Raw genomic sequence first — 21,398 nt, 5'->3', positions numbered from 1 at the left:
GGGGGAGAGGGTGCAGCGGCGTGGGATTGCCGGTACGTACTGAAGTTAGTAGTATGCAGCATGTATGTACATGAGTAGATACGTAGGGCATGGAAGTAAGTCGGTGCTAAGGCGTGTTGCGTAGTGTTGCCCTGCTTCTACGCACCGAGTCCCTGCTTGTGGGCGAGGGGCCAATTCCCATGATTCCCATGATTTCCATGACGCCTGCGAGAGGTGAGGGTGCGGTGGGAAGCAGCTAGTCGCTTCCGGGCCAATCAGCGGGCGGACAGGGGGGGCGCCGGCCGTCGCTTCCCGCCTGGGAGGTTGTCAGATGCACCTGTGTTCCTTGGTTGCAGCGGCCCTGGGGGAAGGCCAGCGAGAGCGAGGGCCTTATCATGGCGTAGTCCCTGCCTGCCATGTCGAAGACTCATGACACATCGCACACTCGAATATTCAAACCTTCTGCTACTCTGCTGCTCTGCTGCTTCTGCTATACACCATACAAGACGCTCTCCCTCCTCCCCTGTACGCTCCGGATCCCGCGCTGCTGCTGCCCGAACACGCTATCGGCTTCGTCCCGACACCGACTCGCTGATCCCCATCGCCGATCGCTAAGACGTCTCGGAACGGCCATAGTGATAGAGTCGAGCTCCACAGCTGCATCCGGCTACAACAACACACCGCCAGCACCTTTTTTTGTCCTTTTGTCGCTTAGTCCTGTGTCGCGTAAGGCAGTTCTATCACCGTCTTAAATTTCAGGCCTCAAAATTCACCTCCTGTCCCCTAACCAACTTGCCCTCGATACCAGAGAGCCCATATCCGAGACTCCCAGGTATGTCTATTACCAACCGCTCCATACGAGCATATATACTCGCCTGCATACCACTGCAGGTCCCACAAGTTCCCCTGCTAACTCTCTCTGGCCCTCTAGTCCCCAGGATTCTGCTTCCAGTGCGACTTCCTGAGCAACCCGCGCTTTGACTCACCCAGTCAGCCCCTGCCTCGCAACTACAACCATGGCTGCCGCTGCTCCCAAGCCCGTGTCCAACATTGCCATGGCCTTTGGGCGAAAGGACAGTGGACATGCTACCTCTACCGGCACTCTGCCTACGCCCCCTAGTTCCATTTCTCCCACGCTGCCTGCACACAAGCGACGCGCCATGCCTGTGGCTGGGCGCGTCCATACGCCAGATGATGAGTCTATGGAGATAGACCTTCAGGACGCGGTGGAGCATGCGGCGGCCCAGGACCAGCCCTCTGCTCTTTCCAAGGAGGCGCTGGCTGGCTTGGACGCAACGCGCCAAATCACCGCGCTGATGCTGGCCAAGCACCATCTGCCAGACATCCTCGTCGGTCACGGCGCAATGCCCATTCGCGAGATGATGGCCCATTTGACTCATGCCGTGCCTGGCTTCTCGGGACTCCCCCCAGCAAAGGCTCGCAGGCTAGTCGTAGCCGCGCTGGAACACCGCGCGGGCGGCGGCCTCCACGGCGAGGTCAAGTTTGAAAAGGTCGGCTGGGGGCGCTGGAGTGTGGCAGGCTCTGGCGCAAAGGCCCAGGGAGTACCCATCGGTGGCAAGCGCTCTGGAAATGGGCAGACTCCGCCGGACAGCGTCGATAGTACAGGAGGTAGTCTGCAAATACCGAGGCTGCGACAGGAACGTGACGTTTACGCCGGTAGCTGGAATGCGAGCTCGTGGTCACCCCACCGACAGGATGACGACGAAGAAATGGCGGACCAGATGTCGCTGGACGACTCTGAGGGTAGTTCCGAATCTGATTCGGCCTCGGACATGGAGCTGGAGGAAGAGTTGAATGACGACACGGATCAGGAAGACTGGGCGACCATGGGGCCTGAAGCTCTTCGCGAGACCCGCTGCGGTCCGCGCCGAGAACACCGTGACTACAACTATCTAAGCCGAACTCAGACGAGCAACCCGCGCTACCGGAATCCATCCGCCCAGGCCCACTCTCTGCCTCAGCACTCGCTCGCGCGCACTCAGACGCCCACCACTTTGCATCACCAATCTTTCCTTGCTCCTCACCATGCATCCCGCGGTAATCACGCCGTGAACGCGGGCTCTTCCCTCACGACTGTTTTCAATGCATCCTCTACTACTAGTCCTCTTACCGGTTCCGGCGCTGAGCGTGACGCCATCGAAGCCCTCATCGCAATGGGTTCCATGTAGAATTCCTCCGCTCACCCACATACCCCATGGAGCAATGACGCCTTTACGAGTATTACATTCAACATTCAACATTCATCATCTATTTTTTTTATCAAAGCTGCCTGCCGGTGCAGCCAGCACATATATCCTCATCAACATCATCAGCACCACTGCTATATATACATACATAAAGATCAGATACGAAACGGAGATAGCTTTTTTGGGAAAGGGAGTAGGGGATTGAGGAGTCGGAGGGTGAGCTATTATTGGGCTTAGATTACCTTGGCATATAACTCGAACTAGTTCTCGCCTTTGCATTTGGGTTTGGGGAACAATGCAATGGGGAACGATCCGTCAAGTGCTGATGTGGATCATGTGGACAAAAACTCTTTTTTTTGGTTCGTGTTCTGGTTGTTCTTGTTTTTTTGGGGGTGCGGGCCTGCTTTGTGGGCAAATTCGGCACCAAACGCGTTGGTCTTTGCGCTGCGGGTATCTTCACCGTTTGTTTATTGTATATACCGGGGCTTGGGCCTACTGCTCTACTCTTTTTATCACACGCAGAAACTTAGATGATATATAATGACGCTGGTCACGATGGATGGACTTTTTGGATACGAGGGAAGGGGAAATTAATAATACGTAATCTGGCACTTTCTTGTATCCTACATCTATTCTGTCTATCCTCATGCCACACAAGAGAAAGCATACCTTACTCAACACCACTATCAAACACCACCTTCCCCCTCCCCCTCCCGCCCGCCTCCACCGCCCCCAAAATTCCACTGACAACCTCCTTCCCGAAAAACGCAACGCCGAGCTCTTGACTCGTAAACCAACTCGCACGATCCAGATTTCCTGATCCAAGCACCACTACCTCCTCATCTACACTCACCATTTTAAAATGCGACTGCTGCGCCTCCCCTCCTTCCTCCCCTCTCGCTTTCAACCCGCCCAACGGCGTCCAATACGACACCACCAGCCGTCCCGGCTGCCCCGCCGCAATCGCCGACTCCTCATCGATCAACCCCTGGCGCTCGGACGATAAGGCACGGTACCGCCGTATCAGCCTTCGTACGCACCGCGTGGTAGTAGTTCCAGCGGTGACCAATTGCTCGAGGATCATGAGGCGTTTGGAGGTTAAGATCCTGACGTCGACGCCGCGGGCGAGGGCGCGGAGGAGGGCGGAGAGGACGGGCGGGGACGTTAGGTTAGGTGTTTGAATAGTGATTTTACGCTCGGCTTTTGAAAACAAGGTGAGGACAAAAAGGTTTAGCGGGGTTGGGGGGGCTTGTAGGAGGGAGGAGGAGGTGAGGGGGGAGAAGGTTGGGTTGCGGTGGTGGGGGCTTGGGAGGAAGACTGTGGGGGCTTCGGGAGCGGAGAGGGTGACGTGGGATTTTAAGGAGGAAGTTTGTTTGGGTTGGGGGAGAGGGGTGTCTGAGGAAGAGGAAGGGGGGCGGGTGGATAGGTCATCTGTTTTGCGTTCCCAGAATGAGCGGTAGAATTTTAGGAACTGCGTGACAATGGGGCCGGTGAGGGTGATGGCGCCTTCGAACCATTCTTCCCAGCTTATATTGCAGCTGGGTAGGATGGCGGTTTTGCGGTCGACGATGATGAATTTGGGGTGCATTACGCTGAAGGGGAGGAGGAAGATGGATTTGATTTCCAGGTTTAGGCCGTGGAGTTCTGATGGGTCAGGGAGGCCGAGCTTCTGTACCCATGTCGATGGTGGATATGTCTGGCCTGTGACGCCTTGGCTGTGGAAGAGCTTCTGGAATATGGAGCTAGAGGAAAAACAAAGTCGGACTCTGATCTTTTGTGTTCCTCGTATTACGGCCTTGGTTGATAGTTTTCTTAGCACGCTGTTGAGAATGTCCAAGCTGGCTGATCTGGCCCAGAAACAGGTTACGAGAATGAGCTCGTGGTCTGCTGATTCGAGAAGGGGAGCAAAAGATTCATATATGGATGAGCCGGTCCCGGTCATGAATGTGTCGATATTAGAGGTAGTGATGAGAGACCGGGGATATCGGGCATAGTAACTTGGATCGTCACTTGCATTGCTGGGTGCAGCAGCATCGAGGGCCGATATGAAGGGTTCATTGAAGTGAGATACAGAGGGAGACGAGGCCGCTGGTGCCATGTCTGTACGTGAGGATAGCAGTGCTGGGAATGAGTCTGAATTCTTGATGCCATGACGTTGAGCTCGTCGCGACCGCCAATGCATGTCTGACGCGTCGGGTCTAGGCTGAATACGGGTACTCTCGCTGGTCAGTGCGTGCAACAGTTCATCAGCCAATGCAACACCCCACAAAAATGAGCGCCTACCAAAAAATGAAGCTGTATTGATAATTTAATGTATTGAGTGATGTGGCCAGTATTTGAAGTAGCTAGACACAGAGATGTTTTTAAGAAAAAGGTGCAGTGATCAATCAGGGAGAAAAGTTCAAGAACGCTTCTTCAGTACTAAAACTTAGAAACTCCCTATGTAGTACTGCGAAAATCTCGAAAATAGAAAAGGAAATAATTATGATGTTGAATTGTTCTCCAGTATTCAGATGTTTCTTTTGGTTATGAAGATTTATACCACCACCAAAACGTCACTATGGCAAGATCTTTCTGGTGGAGTACTGGAGTGATCGTATGTCGAATTTTTATCTACTCATATTTGCTAAGTAACCGCACGCTGCGCCCGCGCGTGGTAGTTTTAGTGGATACTCTGCCATCGTGATGCTTCAAAATCGAGCAACGCAGCTATCGTAGGATTGCTATTCTGCAAAAACCGAGGCATAATTTCTCACCATAGATCTAGAAAGTAGTAGCTTGCTCGCTGATAGTTCTTCTAGATATATTACTAGCTTAGTTTCTTGTAGTCGAGTACGTAATTGCCGTTTTTGTGGTGGGCTGTAGATGCAGTATTTGGTGCGGATCAGTGGGATATATCTAATGGATTATTTGGCGGATTATTCAGGGAGGGAGGCGTCGGGGTGGTGTTTAGCAGGCTTTATTTTTTAGTATGGATGTGGAATTTGTGATGCGGTGAGGCACGTAATGGGTTGGAGGTTTGTGGGATATTAGTGCAGTGCTATGCGGTGGGATCGATAATGGCATTGGTGATGTATGGGCCTGGTATGTTGGAAGAATGCAGTTGCATTCACCACGGAGGGTGAAGTGATGGAGTACGTGAGATACATGTGGGGTAGAGTGTGGATTCATGATGTTGAAGTAGGTTTGCGAAATATTTGGCAACGTGTACATGTCGGGTTTGCTTGATAAATTTACTTACTAGAGATAGTATGCCAGTCCTGGAGATATACAGTGGTGTCAACCGAGATATGGAGATGTTTTTTACATGTTTGTGCTTGTTTTGTTTCCAAGAAAATGTCGTGGCTTAGGACAGAAGCATGATGGGAAAGCATCAACAAGATACCTACGCGAGTCTCATTGAAAGTGTCTTCCTCAAAAGCCATTAAGCCAAAAAAGCCCCGGGTCTAGGTCAGTGCTATCAGACATCTTCCTTGCTCGTATTGACGTCGCGTATGGTGTACCAGCCCAGTCGAGACTAAAACTTAGGATGTGATTACAGCTTCCATCGGCAGTTGGGTACTAGCATATGCCGAGTAGTGAGTGGCGAGTGGCCTTATCTCAATCAATTCAACGCTACTCTCAAGGAACTTGTATTTGAAGGTATCGCTTGCACGACTCACGTCAGCCTCATCCCATTTCGGCGTTGTGGTTTTGGCATAGTACGAATGAAGCTGTACTAATCAGCACGGCCGCACCCATTCTCACTGTGTTAGCGACCGTGTTAGGATAGGGGTAACGAACAAGGGGGGTAATCGAGGCCTCTCGTACGCAAGCCTCCAAAGGTCCAGGCACCGCTATTCCTCAGCTATGGTCAGCTATTCTCAGCTACAATGGCATTTCAATCGTGTGGGGACATGTTCGCGCGGTCGAGGCTGAGGGTTAGGCGGCATGTAAGAAAGAGGCTTTATTGGTGGCGTTACCCTTAACTTTGGTCGCCTTTACCGAAGCGAGCGGAGCAATGTCCTTCGCCCTCCCCGACCCAGATCTTAAGGTCGGTGCAAAATCTAGATGTAAGGCAAGTGTGGATTGTCTCGACGCCATCTTCTCGCACTCACATGTGTGTGTGTGTGTGTCGTCGCCTACAGAACATACAGGGGTATGGGCCAGGGTGTAAGGGTCGTTAATCTGAGTAGGACCCTTGTATATTCTATCGCATGTGGAAATATGCAGTATAGCTTTGCATGGGTTTATACCTAGAACTTATCTTAGACTGTACCATAGGTACGTTTACTACACTCAACGACTGGTAAATCGTTATACCTTGACTGACTATTGTTGTTGCTGTTTGTGGATTGAACTAGCAGGTAGCTCTAAGCCCCACCGCTGAGGTTGAGCCCAGATTAGATGCCCCTCTTCACCCAACTGCTTTTTTTTGTGACACCCCAGATCTCGCTATACCTTGACCAAAACCGCCAACTATGGCAGTGAAGGCGTCGGGCTGGTGCCATATCCGAAGGATCCCGCCGCTAGTCGGCATCTCCGCCAGCCACAACTCGGCTCTCCTCTCCTAGGAGATTTCAGTATGGAGAAGAAACATCAACGGTCTCGTCCGTTACTGCTCTGATTGGAGATTTTCAATGCGTGATTGGCTTCTTACCGCCTTATCACACCGGGCCTACCCGTATAATCAGCTAGGAGTGTGCAGGTGCACAGCTGTCTAGAAAAAGCATTATCAAATGCACGGACGTAAGTAGTGCAGTCGTTTCCGTTCAAACCATTCCTGACTCACCATTCTTCCCATCATCCTGCAACATGGTGTCGTGTGAGTAGAATTCTAGATTTCAATGCCATTCATACCTCGCCACGTATATAACGCTATGCCTCCACTCCTCTCTTGCTTGCTTTTATATAAGTGCGCTATCAACCTTCTCACCTACCGATGAGAGCATACCAAGAAAGTCATTAATCCCAAGTATTCCTTGGTGTACAGGTTCAACGATTCGTTCTTTTATACCCGCCGTCTCCTCCCCTCGCTTTCAGTACTACAGCATATCTTTTTGCTATCTGAGGAATACATCACTCCCTTTTACTATAAGAAGAACAACTGCTACTATGCCCCATTCCACTGAACAAAAGCCGAGGAAGCTCGTTCTATGCTTCGATGGCACGGGAAACGTCTTTAATGGCAACACCTCAGACACCAACATAGTCAAACTCTTCGACAAGTTTGACAGAAAGGACCCTTTGCAGTACCACTACTACCAAAGTAAGCAACCTCCAAACTCCCTGTAGTGTTATACTGACCAGACATCCAACTCCACAGCTGGTATTGGCACATACAATGTCGATGGAGGTCCTGTCAACAAGACCTTTTTGGGCTCTATCCGCTCAAAAATCTCCAAAACCATGGACAGTGGCTTTGCTACAACCTTTGACGCTCACGTTATTGCAGGCTATCGCTTCATCATGCGGTACTACAAGGAGGGTGACAAGATTTACATCTTCGGCTTCTCGAGGGGTGCTTTTACAGCCCGCTTCCTTGCACGCATGATTTACAGAGTTGGCCTACTCTCTGAAGGCAACGAAGAAATGGTCCCTTTCGCATACGACCTCTACCAGGATTATGAGAAGGGAAAGTTGGAAGTCCCCGACCAGGAGCGAAGGGATTCTTCCCCTGCCACAGGATCAGCCAATGGAGCGCATGGATGCCACGAAACCGACCCTCTCATCAACGGTGGCCCTGATATGCACGAATGCTCGGAACCTGATGAGCAACAGCTCAGAAAGAATAAGCTCAATGCATTCAAAACAACGTTCTGTCGTTCAGAGGGCGCAGATGATTCGGGCATCAAAGTGCACTTCTTGGGCATGTTTGACTGCGTCAGTAGTGTTTCCGTCTTGGACAGCCCATTTGGCAAAGCTCCCAAAGCCGTCTCAGTTGCGGGAACCGCCCGTCATATTCGCCATGCCGTAGCCGTCGACGAGCACCGTGTCAAGTTCAAAGCCGCTTTGCTTCATCAAGACAAATACCACCCTCACACTGCCGGTGAAGATGTCAAGGAAGTTTGGTTCCCCGGTAATCACGGCGACGTCGGTGGAGGATGGCCAGCTGCGCAACCCGCGACGGCCGACAAGCCCAAGGACGAGAGGAGCTGGTGGCGCAGAATCTTCACATCTTGGAAGGACCCGAATGCATCCAACCCTGGCACTGATCCCTATCAAATGAGTGACGTGCCTCTTGCTTGGATGATCCGTGAATTGGAAATTATTGGAGAACGGGAACCAGCAGCGGCGATCACATGGAACAAGAGGAAGGACGGATTCAAGAAGCATTTCTTTATCAAGCGGAATCAGGCTTACGATGGTCCAATGCACGACACTCTCAAGGTATCAGGTGGCGCGTCACTATTCAAAGTCATTCTCTGGAATTTTATGGGTAAGTCACGCGCATGCTTCAAGTTTGCACTCAGCTAACAAACCTAAACAGAATATCTACCAATTCGACGCTGGGAATTGCAGCTGACCGGTTTGGGACATGAGTGGTCTTATATCGCATTGCCTTTCAACAAGGGATCGGCACGAGACATTCCCGACGGCGCATACTTACACGACTCTCTTCTCAGGCGATTAAGAAATCATGCCGACGACTACCGTCCATCCAACAACCGAGGCGGAAAGTCAGCTGCCTGTCTGGATCCTAAGAAGTTTGTTCTCAAGGAAGAAGACACGGGCGTGACCAAAAATTCGGTAACTGGCGTCGCTGACCCTGCTGGCATTCATAGCATCTACACACTTGGGACAGACGGGCAAAACGGTAAGGGACTTCTACGCGTGTAAACAGGACTTTTTCTTTCTTTGTTAAATTGTTAAACCAATGTAATTATACCCTACAGAATTCAACTATGCCCATCTCTTGCTAGTAGCATTACCGCCCCCAATAATGTTTACATCCGGCGGTCCTACAAGTGCCAAATTTTCAATCCCCGCAACACCGTATAAAGCCGCTGCATTCGTACTAACCCACGTCGCCTCATCAACCGCACTCAACACATCACTGCCATCGATTCTAACCGCTTTCCACGGCGCATTAGGTGCAAGACCATCTTTGCTTCCATCACCCAAGAACTCAGACCACACGCGCGGCACAAGCGTAGCATTGTTCCTATGATGAGCAACATACGCCGTGAACCGCGAGTGACCCTGCTTCAAATTCAGATTTCCAAAGTCATTTCCGTACCGCGCCTTCTGCTCCGCCTTGCTCGCGCCATAGTAGTAGCAGTAATCCAGGAACGCGTCGAAAAACGGCTTGGTCAAGTTGCGTTGCTCGGGGCCGAAATGGTCGATGAGCTGATCGATGGTTTCGAGGACGCCAAAGACGCCAGAGAGATGGGATACGGTGATTTGGCCTGTGTTGTTCAAATCAGTGGGAGGAGGCGCCCATTCGCCAGTTAGGCTGTTGTAAAATGCCTCGCCGGTTACGAAACCGTTCTTTAACTTGGGATACGAAGTAATGGCTTTGACGAGCTTGTTGTACGAGTCCTGCCAGCGGGGTCCGCGGCGCTCCCACTCGATGAGGTAGGCTTGAGCAATGCCGGCCCAGTCGGTGCCGAAGTTGAGGAAGAGGGCTGTGGGGTCCGGGTTGTATATGATGGATGGATCGCGGACTTTGCGTCTGGCGTCTACGCGCAGGAAGGCTTGATCTGCGTCGAGGACTTCACGGACGAGGTCGCCTGTTCGCTCATCACCGCCAGAGATGTAGAAGAAGGTTTTGCGGTATACTGGTGTCGAGATACGGGCTTGTTTGGCGCTGTCGCTCCAGTGCTGGACGCCGTGCCGCGTACCGAGACCGGTGAAGTTGCCAATGTGGTATGAATCAACCTCGCCACCATGGCGCACTTGGTCGTGAGCGATGCGATAGGCGTCAGGGCTGCCAGTGCGGAGGAAGTAGTCCCAGAAGAAGAGATCGGGTGATAGTTCCGAGTTGTCCCAGGCGTATCCGCCAATATCGTATCGCCACTGATGGCGGTCATTGTCATAGGTGTGCATAATATCGCCATGGTCAAGGAAACCATACCAGCGTCTTTGCTCAATTTGGTCTTTGTAGAAATCGATGAGAAAATTCATATTCTTTTCAATAGTTTGAGCTTGGGCAGAGTTAACAGCGCCTGGAACGCCCCAATAGGATCCAAGTGCTTTGGTGTCAGCCATGTATTTAGGTTCTGGAATAAGTACTGGCGGGTTATTCGTAAAGTTAGTGAGCACGGAGAGTTTCTCAGCCGAGGGAGTGGTGTCGAAAGCATAGATGTACAACTCGTTGGTGCGCGCAATACCTACTGGACTATCGTAACCCGATTCCCAGTCCTCGTAGGTGATTTCGAGAGCATCAAGCTGCTTCTTATAAGTATCTTGACCAAGCCCGTCGTGATACGGTCGGAGATCCAAAGGTCCTGCTTGCGGGCTGTACAGCCACATAGTGATCGATCCTGTATCCGTGGCAGCATTGGAGATGTCTAGGCTAGTCGGATACTTTTTCCAGAAATCGCGTAGGCCAACAGCAATACCACCAGAAGTTGCGCCACCGAGGTAAGCAAGACCACCTGATCTCGTTCCGTCTGGGATCTTCACCCAACTCTGGCCGGCCTTGGTGCGTTTCTTGAGGTTGAAGCCATCTGAAGAGAGTTGAGTGAGGCGATAATCACTCCATGTCGGGATCCATTGTAGACGGGTGGTCACGCGCTGGTCCCAAGTCGAAGGGTCCGGAAGTTTTGTGCCGTTGTATTGCGCTGCTCTGATATCTTGGCCTGGATCACGGCGGAGACCCGTGATGCCCTTGACCGCTTCATGTAAGATTCCACCATCGACACCGGCGATACGAATATGCCGATCATAGAATTCTTCTTCAGCCAGAGGCACATCGAATCGGATACCAATGCCAGAAATGAAGTCGTTGTACATATTGCCATCGTAGATAATCGTATGGATGATGCGAATCGCTTCAGAGTTGGCATAAAGGTAGAAGCGCACAGCAAACGGAAGCCAGTCCTCATGGGTACCATCTCCACTTATGGTGTGAACACCATTGACTGTGACCAGCGTACGAGCAGTGTTTTCCTCAGATACAGTGACGTTGGAGATTTTGCTAGTAAAGCTAAAGTAGTCGATGCCAATAGGTTTGCCGTTGTCATCGTCATCTGGGGTACCAGTTTGTGATCGCAAGACAAGATGCCCATTTGTCCCAACAGTCTTGCCATTGGATTTGATGCTAGAAACAAGCACATTGCCTGATCTAGGGAATGTTGCAGTGATTTTTCCATTCTCGACTACGATTTCGTCCTCGGAGTTGCTGACTTGGATACTATCGCCACGCTTCGTAGAACGAGATGAAGATGAACCACTTGAACTTGTTGCTGTGATGGTATATTGATCTAGAGGAGAATCGCTGGCTCCTAAAGCATGTCCAGTCCATTTTAAACTGCCATCAGGCCAATACGCAGTGACCCATGACTGGAGGCCCGCATCGCCATTTATTGTGAAGGTTGTTGTATTTGCCGGGTGCTGTCCGCGAGGCCAAGGTACACCAAATGTAGTTCCATCCAGGTATCCGGGTGTGCCGTCAATCCAACTGACTTTCACAGAGCTGGTTTGTGCGAGTGTGTAGCTGAAAAGGCCAGCTAGGCCGACAACAGCCCTTCTCATTTTGAGAGAAGAAAAAAAGCGGAAGGTGTCGCAACCAGATAGAAAGTCTGGCCTGTTTCATTTTGGCACAAAATACCGGCGATATGTATCTGGATCTTCCATCCGTTTACCCGGCTTCGTGTTCCTTTCACCGAGCAAACTTGTACAAACAACCGGTCGACCATGACGTTTGAGGTAGCCTAACCGGTTATCAATCTGCACACAAGAACCTATACTTGTGGTGTGCTTCAAAGACACTTACTTGGAATTGCCTGGCGTCAGCTCGGCAAACCAGGGGCGCCAGTGTAAACGAGGCTTGGAAGGGGATCTTCATGCATACACGGTAGAGTGGGGTTTTTCCGTACATTACCCTCGGGTTAGAGACGGCCGATGTATTGTGTATTAGAAAACGCACTATGGACTATACTGGAAGGTAGCAAAGCTTATAGGAGTAACTCTTCTATCGCAACGCTTTGATATTCTGACCTACCCGGAGTATCGCAACCAAAGCACTTGACAGCTGATGCGCTTCTTCACTCTGCGCATTCGTTGACCACTGTGTAGCGGTTATTCTCTGTTGCACTGATAATAATCTCGGCGCTATTTAGGGATATTTTGCTCTAGTGTAAATTGTCAAACCCTTTTCGGGCGATAACCTGATCAACGTTATGCGCGACCACAAGCACGCCACCAATAGACCCACAAATAACCCCGCCACACGAATCTACCCGTTCAAGCTGACCTAAGATGATTCCCGAAGTGTCATGTCTTTCCGGTTCTCAGAAGGTAACTTTTGGCCCCTCTTGGGTTGCAGAAGACAATTGGTGGGATTGCTATGACTATGAACAAGGTTATGACGCGCAGTCGCTGCTCACCACACGGTGTCGGATTCGTAATTCTTGGTGCAATAGTGAGGAGTGTGACGACGAACGTGCGGAGTATCATGGCAACTTCCCCCACGAGCAAACCGATCTAGCAATACCATCGTTATGGGGTGTTGGAGGCAAGGGCACCGCCAATCAAAGCCCCATGATGATGAAAGTTCCGAACATTGCGCTAATTAGGCTGCTCATCACTGGGTACCGGCTTAGTGGCACCACGCCAGTTATTGCGACAAACTATCGATCGGAGTCGTGTGGGACTTGGATTAAACAGAGGTTGCACTCGACGAATCTCCGAAAATGCCGGATGCCCCTACTAGCCCTGCTTGTTCGTAGGTGAGAGCGACCAATTTGGAAGCGGTCCCGCAGATAGCCAAGCCTACCTCAAACAAGGAGATTTTTATGGGCAGTGCGAATTCGACACGGTACCTAGAACAGTTCTTTCTGAGAATGAGGCTGCGGTCAATGCTGACATTATTGAGGATGACTTTTTAGTCTTGGAGTCTTTGTACTGCATTGCTTGGTACACAACGGATGTGTTGCGAACAAGACAAAATACAGTGAGATTCAAAAGAAGACACTTTAGACGTCTCTGTTCGAGCATTAGTTTGATTCGCTAGTGATACCTAGTAGATGAAATACTTAACATGGTCTGGCTACAAAGGTCAACCCAGAGGAACAATAGGGAACGTCTTCTAGGTACCCCTGCGCATGCCGAGAACAAAAGTGGGATTCGAGAAGGATTGTAACATGCATCCTTTCGTCCATATAGGCTACTTGTTAACATTAGAAAGAGAATGATCAGCAGCTAAGCTTTAGATGTGAAATATCGCTTCCGGATATCTCAGTGCTAGCTTTTATCTAAATTATCTTTCGTTCTATGTATCAGAGACTGATGTACGTACATGATGTGTTTTCCGGAAGTGGTGCGCATTCGTCTGTAGAGCAAACATTAGCTAAGTAAGATCACATCCATCGCTACTATACATACTCAATCTACATGGATTATTTCTTCTTCTTATTCAATATCTATCTCCATATCCCTTTTGGTACATTCATCCAACGACTTAACGGATTAAACGCTATTCATCTAAACTCACATTAGCACCTTTACTACGTGTCATAATGATGTAACAACATTACCAAACAATGACAAAAAGCAATCTACGTTTATAAAAAGTAAGCAAACACAGGGAAAAAATATTCCTTATCAATACAACAACCCTGGCGAGCGCATAGCTACAACGGTCGGTATGTACTTTCAGACTAAAAACCTGCTACTTCGCTTTACGATGCTCGCGCCCAGCATAACGCAAGGACTGGGTGAAGCATCAATACATCTTACTTTACGTACACATCTTGGTATGTTTCTGTAATTCTTTAGAGCGAGGTAAACGCAGTGTGCGGCTCCGAATAGAAGTCTTTGTATGGCGCTACCAAGGGGACACCACTGGAAAGAACGACATCATACCACGTAAATAGCGAATCCAGTGCATTTCCATGACAAGGCTCTCATGCAACCTATATAGCCGGGAAATCAACATAACTAGCTACTGCCTACTAAGACGAACTATCAATAATATACAATATAACTACTTGTTGTAACTTGCTTATTCTTGTGTAGAATATATACAGTTTGATACGTAGACCTGACGTCTATTCCCTTTAAACTTTGGAATATTGATTTACACTAATTAGAGCTACAACTGCCTAAGAAGTAAAAAAGTAGCGATTTGGCTGTAGTTTTTTGGTAATTCTTCACTACTAGGACCGGCCGCGATTTTCCGGTTTTATTCGGCCGAACCGATCCGGATGATGTAATCTTGCGTTCCCGCTACACTCCCCGCATACTAGTAAAAGTTTACATGCAACGTAAAAACTGCAAATAAAAGATTCTTCTAGTCCCTTCATGTTCTTCTAAAGCTCTCAACCAGCATCGCATTGACCCGAACTACCTTGTCACCACACTTACCGAATCTAAGCAATCTTTTTATCGGTTGTACAAAATCTCCTAAAAACAACTAGGATATTACAAAAGGCTTCAACAATCATGTCTCTTCCATCAACTTTCCAGGGCGCTGAAGTGCCTGAGCCAAAAGCCCAGCTAGCCATTGCACAACGCAGCCTATCTGATTTGAAACCCAATGAAGTGGGTATCAAGATCACTGCCACAGCCATCAACCCCGTCGACTACAAGATACGCGATTACGCTGTTTTCATCCAGAAATACCCTGCAGTCCTCGGTTCCGATGCAGCAGGTGTAGTAGCCGCTGTCGGTTCTGAAGTCAAAGACTTGCAGATCGGCGAGCGTGTGTTCTTCCAAGGTATCATTGGAAACTACGAATCATCAACATTCCAGCAGTATTGCAAGATGCCTGCTGAGCTATTGTCGAAGACACCCGACAACATCAGCGATGAGGAGGCCGCAGGTATCATGCTAACAACCGTAGCTGTCACGACTGCCTTTTACGCCAAATCAGGGCACGGCATGACACCACCGTGGCAGGAAGGAGGTCGAAATGTTGGAAAGGGAAAATCCATGATCATCATCGGCGGAGCGTCTTCTGTGGGACAATATGCCATTCAACTGGCTCGTCTATCAGGCTTCGAGCGGATCGTCACAAATGCCAGTTCCAGCAACCACGAGTTTCTCAAAAAGATTGGCGCCCATGTCGTTTTGGATCGTTCCGAGTCCACTCCGGATGCGCTTTTCGAAGCAGCAGGAGGACTCCCCTTCGACTTTATCTTCGATGCAATTTCCGGTCCCTCCACACAGAAGCTTGCGATACAAGTTCTCCAGAAAGCAAAGGTGTCTGGAAGCCATGTAGTCGTTGTTCAATCCCCCGACCCTGAAGCCAAGGAACTGGGTCAAAGTGGAGAGCCTCGCATTGAAATCAAGCCTGTTATGGGGTTGGGAAGTTCCCCAGACCTACGACATTTGAGTGAGCCTCTTGCCAAATCTCTGGGCGGACCCGATGGGTACATCGCGAAGGGGCTGTTTACGCCGAACCGGCCGCATGTGGTTTCTGGAGGGCTTGCCGGACTCGAGGAGGCTTTTTCTTTGAGCAAGAGCGGAGTATCTGGTAAAAAGCTTGTCATTCGTCCCCATGAAACGAAGTGAGTTAGGTTAGTCTGCTTAACAGTTGTTTGAATGTAACCATCTATGTAACAATATCCAATCCCAAAAAAAATGTATCATATTAGCAAGAACGCACACGCATGATTGAAAAAGAGAATTCAAAGAGTAAGGCTTGTATTTATACCAACTACCACATTTGTATCCGCTTGCAATCCGTAGCAACAAGCGGAGCAGAGCTGGGCAACCGCACCATTTATGTGATTGCAATGTTTCTATATACATGAGGTAATGGGCTTAAAATGATTCAAGAATGCATACCAGCAAGCAGATTCAAACGACTGCGCGAGCCGTGTGCCTCACATCCAGAGATCCTGCTACCACTTTCTTATTTAGGGGGCTTGTAAGGAGCAGGAATCTGGGCCGAGACGAGAATATGAACACTGCCAACTAGGGTGTTTTCCTTGTGTCTAGGCGAAAATTTGGATTCACCCTTGATAATCAATTGGTAGGGCTGCGCAACGCGCTGCTGAACAGAAATGGCTGTTTCCCAATGGGTCAGTAACTGCATATAGTACTTTTCTCTCTCAACTTATACGAGGGGGAATAGGAGCGACTTACTCGAAGCGGCCAGGTCAAAATGGTAGTGGAAATAGCTAGGATCGCAGTTGGAGTCGAATACTCCTTGGCCATCATGGTATGTCGTTTTGCAACGGGACTTGAGGCCGTTGGGATACTTGTCGGAAATGAATTTGGAGCCAACGGTCTCGGTGAAGCCGCCGTCAAAGTATTCGCGGACGAAATCGATGTCCCAGAAGGCTACGGGGTCGCGCTCAGCAATTGAAGCGCGCTCGGCAACCACCTCTGGGTTGGATACGGCGGCAGCGCTGGCGCAGACAGCCAGGGTGAAGAGAGGGATGGTGAGGCGCATATTGAAAAGAAGTGTGTACTTTGTGCAAGTGACTTTGGAAGATGAGTTGATGATGAGTCTCTACACTGTTCTCCCTCCATCCCTTATATACCTTTTTCTCTCCTTTACTAAGCTCGATCGCCCAACACACAACGTTAACGAGAGGACTCGTCATACTAGACTCGAAGGCTACTAGAGTTCGTATCCGGTGCTACTCATCCTCCACCAGGAGCGTAATGCGAAACTCAATCCAGTCATACAGCAATGACGGTATGTTGTTCACTTAAGATCGGGATGTAAGCCTATAATGGGTATAGTACCGTGTAGAGCCGCAATGATCGCAATAACGGGAAACCCCGCTATTCCCCCAAGTGAACTAGTATCATATGTATCATACTTCTTTTAATTTCGCAGCTTCATCATGTATACCTATACCCGCCTCAACTCCTACACTTCTCCACGTAGTAAGTGAGTCTTGACCGCTGCTCCTCCACTGCACTGTTGATATAACCTAGAAATAGATCACGTAGACACCCGCGCATTCCGAACTTTGAAAGTTCTCGAGGCAATGCAAACGCATCAGACTTTGTTTGCGTAGTGAAAACAATCGCCATCGAAGAAAACCAGTGTCGTCTGCCTTTGGGCGAAGATCACCGGTAATAAGACGGGAAGTGTTCCCTATACCTCGATATCAAGAGTGCTGCGATCGAGCTAGGACAGAAAAAGGTTTGTTGTATGACATAAGCTTAGCTACAGGAATAAGCTAAGGTGCAGGCGCGTTGTTGCTATCCACGCGGGAAATATGTGGGACTGGAGGGGCTTGGAAGCGCTCATAATCTTGTTAGAGTTTGTATAATGTCGTTGGGAGAGGGCGGTATGGTGACGCAGGCTGTTGTGTACGTAGAGGTTGGCGACTAAATTTAGTAATTGGCCGGGAGAACGACGGGAGTAAGCAGTACAATGATATGATTGGTGGGTGGTACACTGGCAAAGGGTTGGATTATGCACAAATATGCGATGTTTGGTGTCGATGGGTAACGAGTCTCGATGATGAATACGTCAGTGTAGTCATAGACCCACTTTGACAAGTTTGCTTTTGATTGCATTTCATGCCGGTAGTTGTTGTAGGTGTTGCTATCACAAACATGAAACAAAATCACGCTCGTGTGACTATGTATAGTACCAGATGGCGATTCCTGGTGTTCTGAAGAGTGTTGCTATACTGAAGTGGCGTGAGACTTGAATACCTATAATGAGTGGAATATAAATTAGAGATGACCAACACAGTCAGCTCGAGATTCAGAACACCGACTTCATGTTTTGCTAAACATGGTCTCGGTATCTAGACGATATTGCACTCTCCAAACATCTTGTCAGTGGAAATGACATTCTCCAGCTAGCAATCTCGAATCCACTGACTGTCTCTTGCATAACTCTCATCGAGGAAACACAACATGAAACACGCAAGTTTGCGAGCATGTATACCTGAATAGTACTCTCTACCTTCCACTACTTACATATAACTTTTCTATAAAAGCCTTCTCAACATCTTCCAAATGTCGTCTTGTTGTCAGCATACCTGCCATGAGGTAAATGACATTACCCAAGATACGCGAATGAATCTGAACTTGCCGCGCTTCAGAGCTACCTCGCAAGAGCTCGTCACGAAGTCCCACTGCAGCAGAAGAAGTGTATCCTGCATTGCATTAGGTAAGAAGTAGAATAGAATCAGCGTAAGACGTACCTGACCCGTGTCCATCGACAAGCGACACGGCAAGAACGGAACCCAGCGCATTCACATGACCAACTTGCTCGTGCCGGGATAGATCCTCAACAAAGCCCTTGGACCACATGCTCCAGGAAGCGGTGCTATTGTTATTAGAACTGCTCCATTGCTTCTTGTACTGCTTCCACTCGTCACCAACGCTCGCGTCCTGCATTGTTTGCAGACTCGTATTAGCGACATGACATCCCACCGCATGCGCAGTGTAGCTATGTCCATGCAACAAAGCCTCTGCCTTCTCGTCGCCCCAAAAAGCGTTGAAAATGGACTGACTTGCCAGCGTAACAGAAAGGGGAAGAAGACCACCTGTAAGTAACTTCGCGTTGACGCTAATATCCGGGTGCGTCTGGAGGAATGAGGCCGAGGAGAAGCGACCTAGGCGATACAACCCAGTGAATACTTCATCGAACATTACAGGTAGTCCTGACCAAGCGACATCATTCTCATCCGGGAAGCGAGTAGCTCGAGACCCATTGCCAAAGTCGTAACGGCGCACGACACGGACGAGAGTCTGTTGGAAGAGCGGATCAATAAAGAGCATGCCTCCCGCACCCAAAACAACAGGCTCCATAACCAACGCACCGAACTTTCTCCCCTGTTTCCTCACCAGCTCATCCAGCGTTTTCTCAATATACGCTTCATAGCGCTCAGACCGGCCTCTCGCGGCCAGATCGAAAACGGCATCTTGTGTTTCAAAGTACTGCGTAGGTCCGAGTTCGGACTCCATGTTCTCGGGGGGCTCAACAATCCACTTGCCGTTTTTGAGTTTGAAAGTAGGGAAGTCGAACCAGAAACCTCGACCACGGTACCAGTCTACTTTTTCGTTGAAAACACATGGCTCGGATGCGTCCATGGCGCCAATCGTGTCACCGTGGTAGCTTCCTTTGAGGCCGATGACGCCAATATTCTCTTTACTGCTGTCCCAATCGTAGTACTTGCTAGCTGCCCGAAGTGCCATTTTGATACCGACTTCAGTCGCCGTACTCCCATTGTCGGTGTAAAACACCTTTTTAAGACGCGGATTCTGTGAGTCGTTCAACATCTTCTCTGCAAGCTCGAGAGCGGGCTCGTGGGTGGCTCCGGCAAACATGACGTGACCATATCTTCCCGCGGCATGTGCTGCTTCCAGAGCAAGACGGGGATTTCCATGACCGAGCCCCTGAGTCCACCATGAGGCAGATCCATCAAATGCCGGGTACAGCGCCGAGCGATCCTCGTGGGTTGCTGATGTTTCACCAGTTTGCTTGACTTGGAAGTAATCACCGTATGCGGAGTCAAAGACTAATATGTCGTCGGCACTTTTCAAGTGCTTGTGTTGGGTGAAGGGATGCCAGATGGCTTCGTTAGTCCGAGAAGCCATGGTACTTAGATTTTCGAGTCGTTCGCTGTGGCGGCCAAGCAGCCTCTTAGCAACTTGGTCAATGGGCTCCTTGCTACTCTGAGAGTTGTAGTAGCCTTGCATCAGATCTGTTTCCTCCTTTGTGCCCGCCTCAATGCCCTGCATATTCGGGATCCATGGCAAGGCAAAGGCCGCAATGCCCAAATTCTTGAAGTACTCTTGCAGGTACTCAGCATTCTCATACTTACTCTGGTCGTTGAAACATACGACAGCATCAATGTCATAGCCTCTTAATACCAGAGACTCTGCAGCAGATATCGTCGATGCAATACCGCCTAGGCGATGGTCGCCGACTAGTACCGAGGGGAGTCGTAGCGGACGGAAGATGTCAGCTTGCGGAGTACCTGAAGGTCCCGGGCTAAGCACACCCCCAGCAGTCTCAATCACAGCAAGGCCCATTGCATCTGCCTCCCCCGAGACTGCTTTCGCTTCCTGCTGAATAGTCTTAAAGACAGTCTGACTGATGAGCTCATCGCTAGGCTAGGCCGATCAGCAAGAGCAACCAGCAGACCCAGCACAAAGACCTTACAATCAAGTCTGCACCTCTTGCCGCAACATGTGGACTAACAGCCTCGTTGAACTTGAACAGCGTCGAAACACTTCTCCCGCTGTACTTTTGCACATAACTATCTCCATCAGCTACAATTGCAGTAAGCAGCAGCAACCTCACCTATCATCCGCCTCATCCGCAGGTCCCGTAGAAACAGGCTTAATATACCGCACCCTCCACCTCGTCCTACCCGCTCTCCTCGCAAAATGCGCACCAAGCAGGGTCGAAAACACTGTCTTCCCAACTCCAGTATTCGCCCCATAAACCTGCACCGCAACAAGTCTCTTCCACAGTCCGCCTGGAACCCTCGCCATCCTTGCTCTTCTTTCTCAGCACCAACAACCCAAAAAAAATCAAGATGTCCAATTGCACATGAGATCTCTCATCAGAAAAAGTCTTAATTGCAGCGGGGAAAGAATGGGGAGAGCTACTGCGCTAGTTAATTAACGTAATAGTAGTAGCCAGACACAATGGTAGGGGGGGGGAGACTTTGTCTTGTTCCCCTCCGAACCGAACCCGACCGCCCCGTCCCCAGGTAAGTACCTGTACAAATCGAATTAGTCAAATCAAAGAATCCACCCGCACCCGCATATGCACGTAGCATGCAAGTGCATAGTGCATATTATCCAAAGATTCCATTTTTGAGCTAATTGATGACTAGAAAATCCCCCCCGAAGCGCTCATTGGAATTTCCCTTTTTTCCAACGGAAATTCGCGGCTTAGAAAATTAGAAGTACCCCACGCTTTGCGTCTCTACATATCGTTTCTTGACGCGTCTCCCCAGAGAGACAAGAAAAAGAAGAAGAAGAAGAAGAAGAAGAAGAAGAAGAAGAAGAAGAAGAAGAAGAAGAAGAAGAAGCGTTTTTTTTTGTTAGCAATTCAACTCCGACAAATCCAATTCAATTCTACACCCATAAAAGAAAAGGAAAAAAAGAAGAAGAGGAAACCCCCCCCCC

The 21,398-nt window shown here is 49.5% G+C and overlaps 10 protein-coding genes across 10 annotated transcripts; 6 read left to right on the top strand and 4 right to left on the bottom strand.

Moving 5' to 3' along the window:
• Window positions 1-269: 269 nt before the first annotated feature.
• Window positions 270-863, top strand: COCSADRAFT_244743 (uncharacterized protein). Its single transcript, XM_007705722.1, has one exon. It carries the CDS (start codon window positions 396-398, stop codon window positions 729-731), a length of 336 nt encoding a protein of 111 aa, XP_007703912.1. The 5' UTR covers window positions 270-395; the 3' UTR covers window positions 732-863.
• Window positions 864-2,324, top strand: COCSADRAFT_244742 (uncharacterized protein). The gene has a single exon (XM_007705721.1). It carries the CDS (start codon window positions 996-998, stop codon window positions 2,166-2,168), a length of 1,173 nt encoding a protein of 390 aa, XP_007703911.1. The 5' UTR covers window positions 864-995; the 3' UTR covers window positions 2,169-2,324.
• A 1-nt stretch (window position 2,325) lies between these two features.
• COCSADRAFT_244747 (uncharacterized protein) lies at window positions 2,326-2,792 on the top strand. The gene has a single exon (XM_007705720.1). It carries the CDS (start codon window positions 2,482-2,484, stop codon window positions 2,725-2,727), a length of 246 nt encoding a protein of 81 aa, XP_007703910.1. The 5' UTR covers window positions 2,326-2,481; the 3' UTR covers window positions 2,728-2,792.
• Window positions 2,793-2,856: 64 nt separating this feature from the next.
• On the bottom strand, window positions 2,857-4,326 carry COCSADRAFT_150688 (uncharacterized protein; the record flags this gene model as incomplete). Its single annotated transcript, XM_007705719.1, has 1 exon — window positions 2,857-4,326. The coding sequence occupies exon 1, from the start codon at window positions 4,282-4,284 to the stop codon at window positions 2,857-2,859; it is 1,428 nt and encodes a 475-aa protein (XP_007703909.1). The 5' UTR covers window positions 4,285-4,326.
• Window positions 4,327-7,280: 2,954 nt separating this feature from the next.
• COCSADRAFT_345883 (uncharacterized protein) lies at window positions 7,281-8,896 on the top strand (the record flags this gene model as incomplete). Its single annotated transcript, XM_007705718.1, has 2 exons — window positions 7,281-7,434; window positions 7,492-8,896. The coding sequence occupies 2 exons, from the start codon at window positions 7,281-7,283 to the stop codon at window positions 8,640-8,642; spliced, it is 1,305 nt and encodes a 434-aa protein (XP_007703908.1). The 3' UTR covers window positions 8,643-8,896.
• Window positions 8,897-11,979, bottom strand: COCSADRAFT_244720 (uncharacterized protein). Its single transcript, XM_007705717.1, has one exon. It carries the CDS (start codon window positions 11,862-11,864, stop codon window positions 9,069-9,071), a length of 2,796 nt encoding a protein of 931 aa, XP_007703907.1. The 5' UTR covers window positions 11,865-11,979; the 3' UTR covers window positions 8,897-9,068.
• Window positions 11,980-12,480: 501 nt separating this feature from the next.
• On the top strand, window positions 12,481-13,123 carry COCSADRAFT_244713 (uncharacterized protein). The gene has a single exon (XM_007705716.1). The coding sequence runs from the start codon at window positions 12,591-12,593 to the stop codon at window positions 13,062-13,064; it is 474 nt and encodes a 157-aa protein (XP_007703906.1). The 5' UTR covers window positions 12,481-12,590; the 3' UTR covers window positions 13,065-13,123.
• Window positions 13,124-14,627: 1,504 nt separating this feature from the next.
• On the top strand, window positions 14,628-16,098 carry COCSADRAFT_40232 (uncharacterized protein). The gene has a single exon (XM_007705453.1). It carries the CDS (start codon window positions 14,775-14,777, stop codon window positions 15,843-15,845), a length of 1,071 nt encoding a protein of 356 aa, XP_007703643.1. The 5' UTR covers window positions 14,628-14,774; the 3' UTR covers window positions 15,846-16,098.
• A 60-nt stretch (window positions 16,099-16,158) lies between these two features.
• COCSADRAFT_345880 (uncharacterized protein) lies at window positions 16,159-16,731 on the bottom strand (the record flags this gene model as incomplete). The annotated part of the gene is made up of 2 exons (XM_007705715.1): window positions 16,159-16,343; window positions 16,422-16,731. 2 exons carry the CDS (start codon window positions 16,729-16,731, stop codon window positions 16,189-16,191), a joined length of 465 nt encoding a protein of 154 aa, XP_007703905.1. The 3' UTR covers window positions 16,159-16,188.
• Window positions 16,732-17,898: 1,167 nt separating this feature from the next.
• On the bottom strand, window positions 17,899-20,907 carry COCSADRAFT_40231 (uncharacterized protein). The gene is made up of 4 exons (XM_007705452.1): window positions 20,563-20,907; window positions 20,422-20,518; window positions 18,455-20,372; window positions 17,899-18,406 (listed from the first exon to the last, which is right to left on the bottom strand). Exons 1-4 carry the CDS (start codon window positions 20,754-20,756, stop codon window positions 18,210-18,212), a joined length of 2,406 nt encoding a protein of 801 aa, XP_007703642.1. The 5' UTR covers window positions 20,757-20,907; the 3' UTR covers window positions 17,899-18,209.
• Between the last annotated feature and the right edge of the window lie 491 nt (window positions 20,908-21,398).

The sequence above is a fragment of the Bipolaris sorokiniana genome (assembly GCF_000338995.1).
Source record: "Bipolaris sorokiniana ND90Pr unplaced genomic scaffold COCSAscaffold_14, whole genome shotgun sequence".
NCBI lineage: Eukaryota > Fungi > Ascomycota > Dothideomycetes > Pleosporales > Pleosporaceae > Bipolaris > Bipolaris sorokiniana.
Note: the sequence above shows the minus strand (reverse complement) of the source record. Positions and strands in the feature narration are given on the sequence as shown.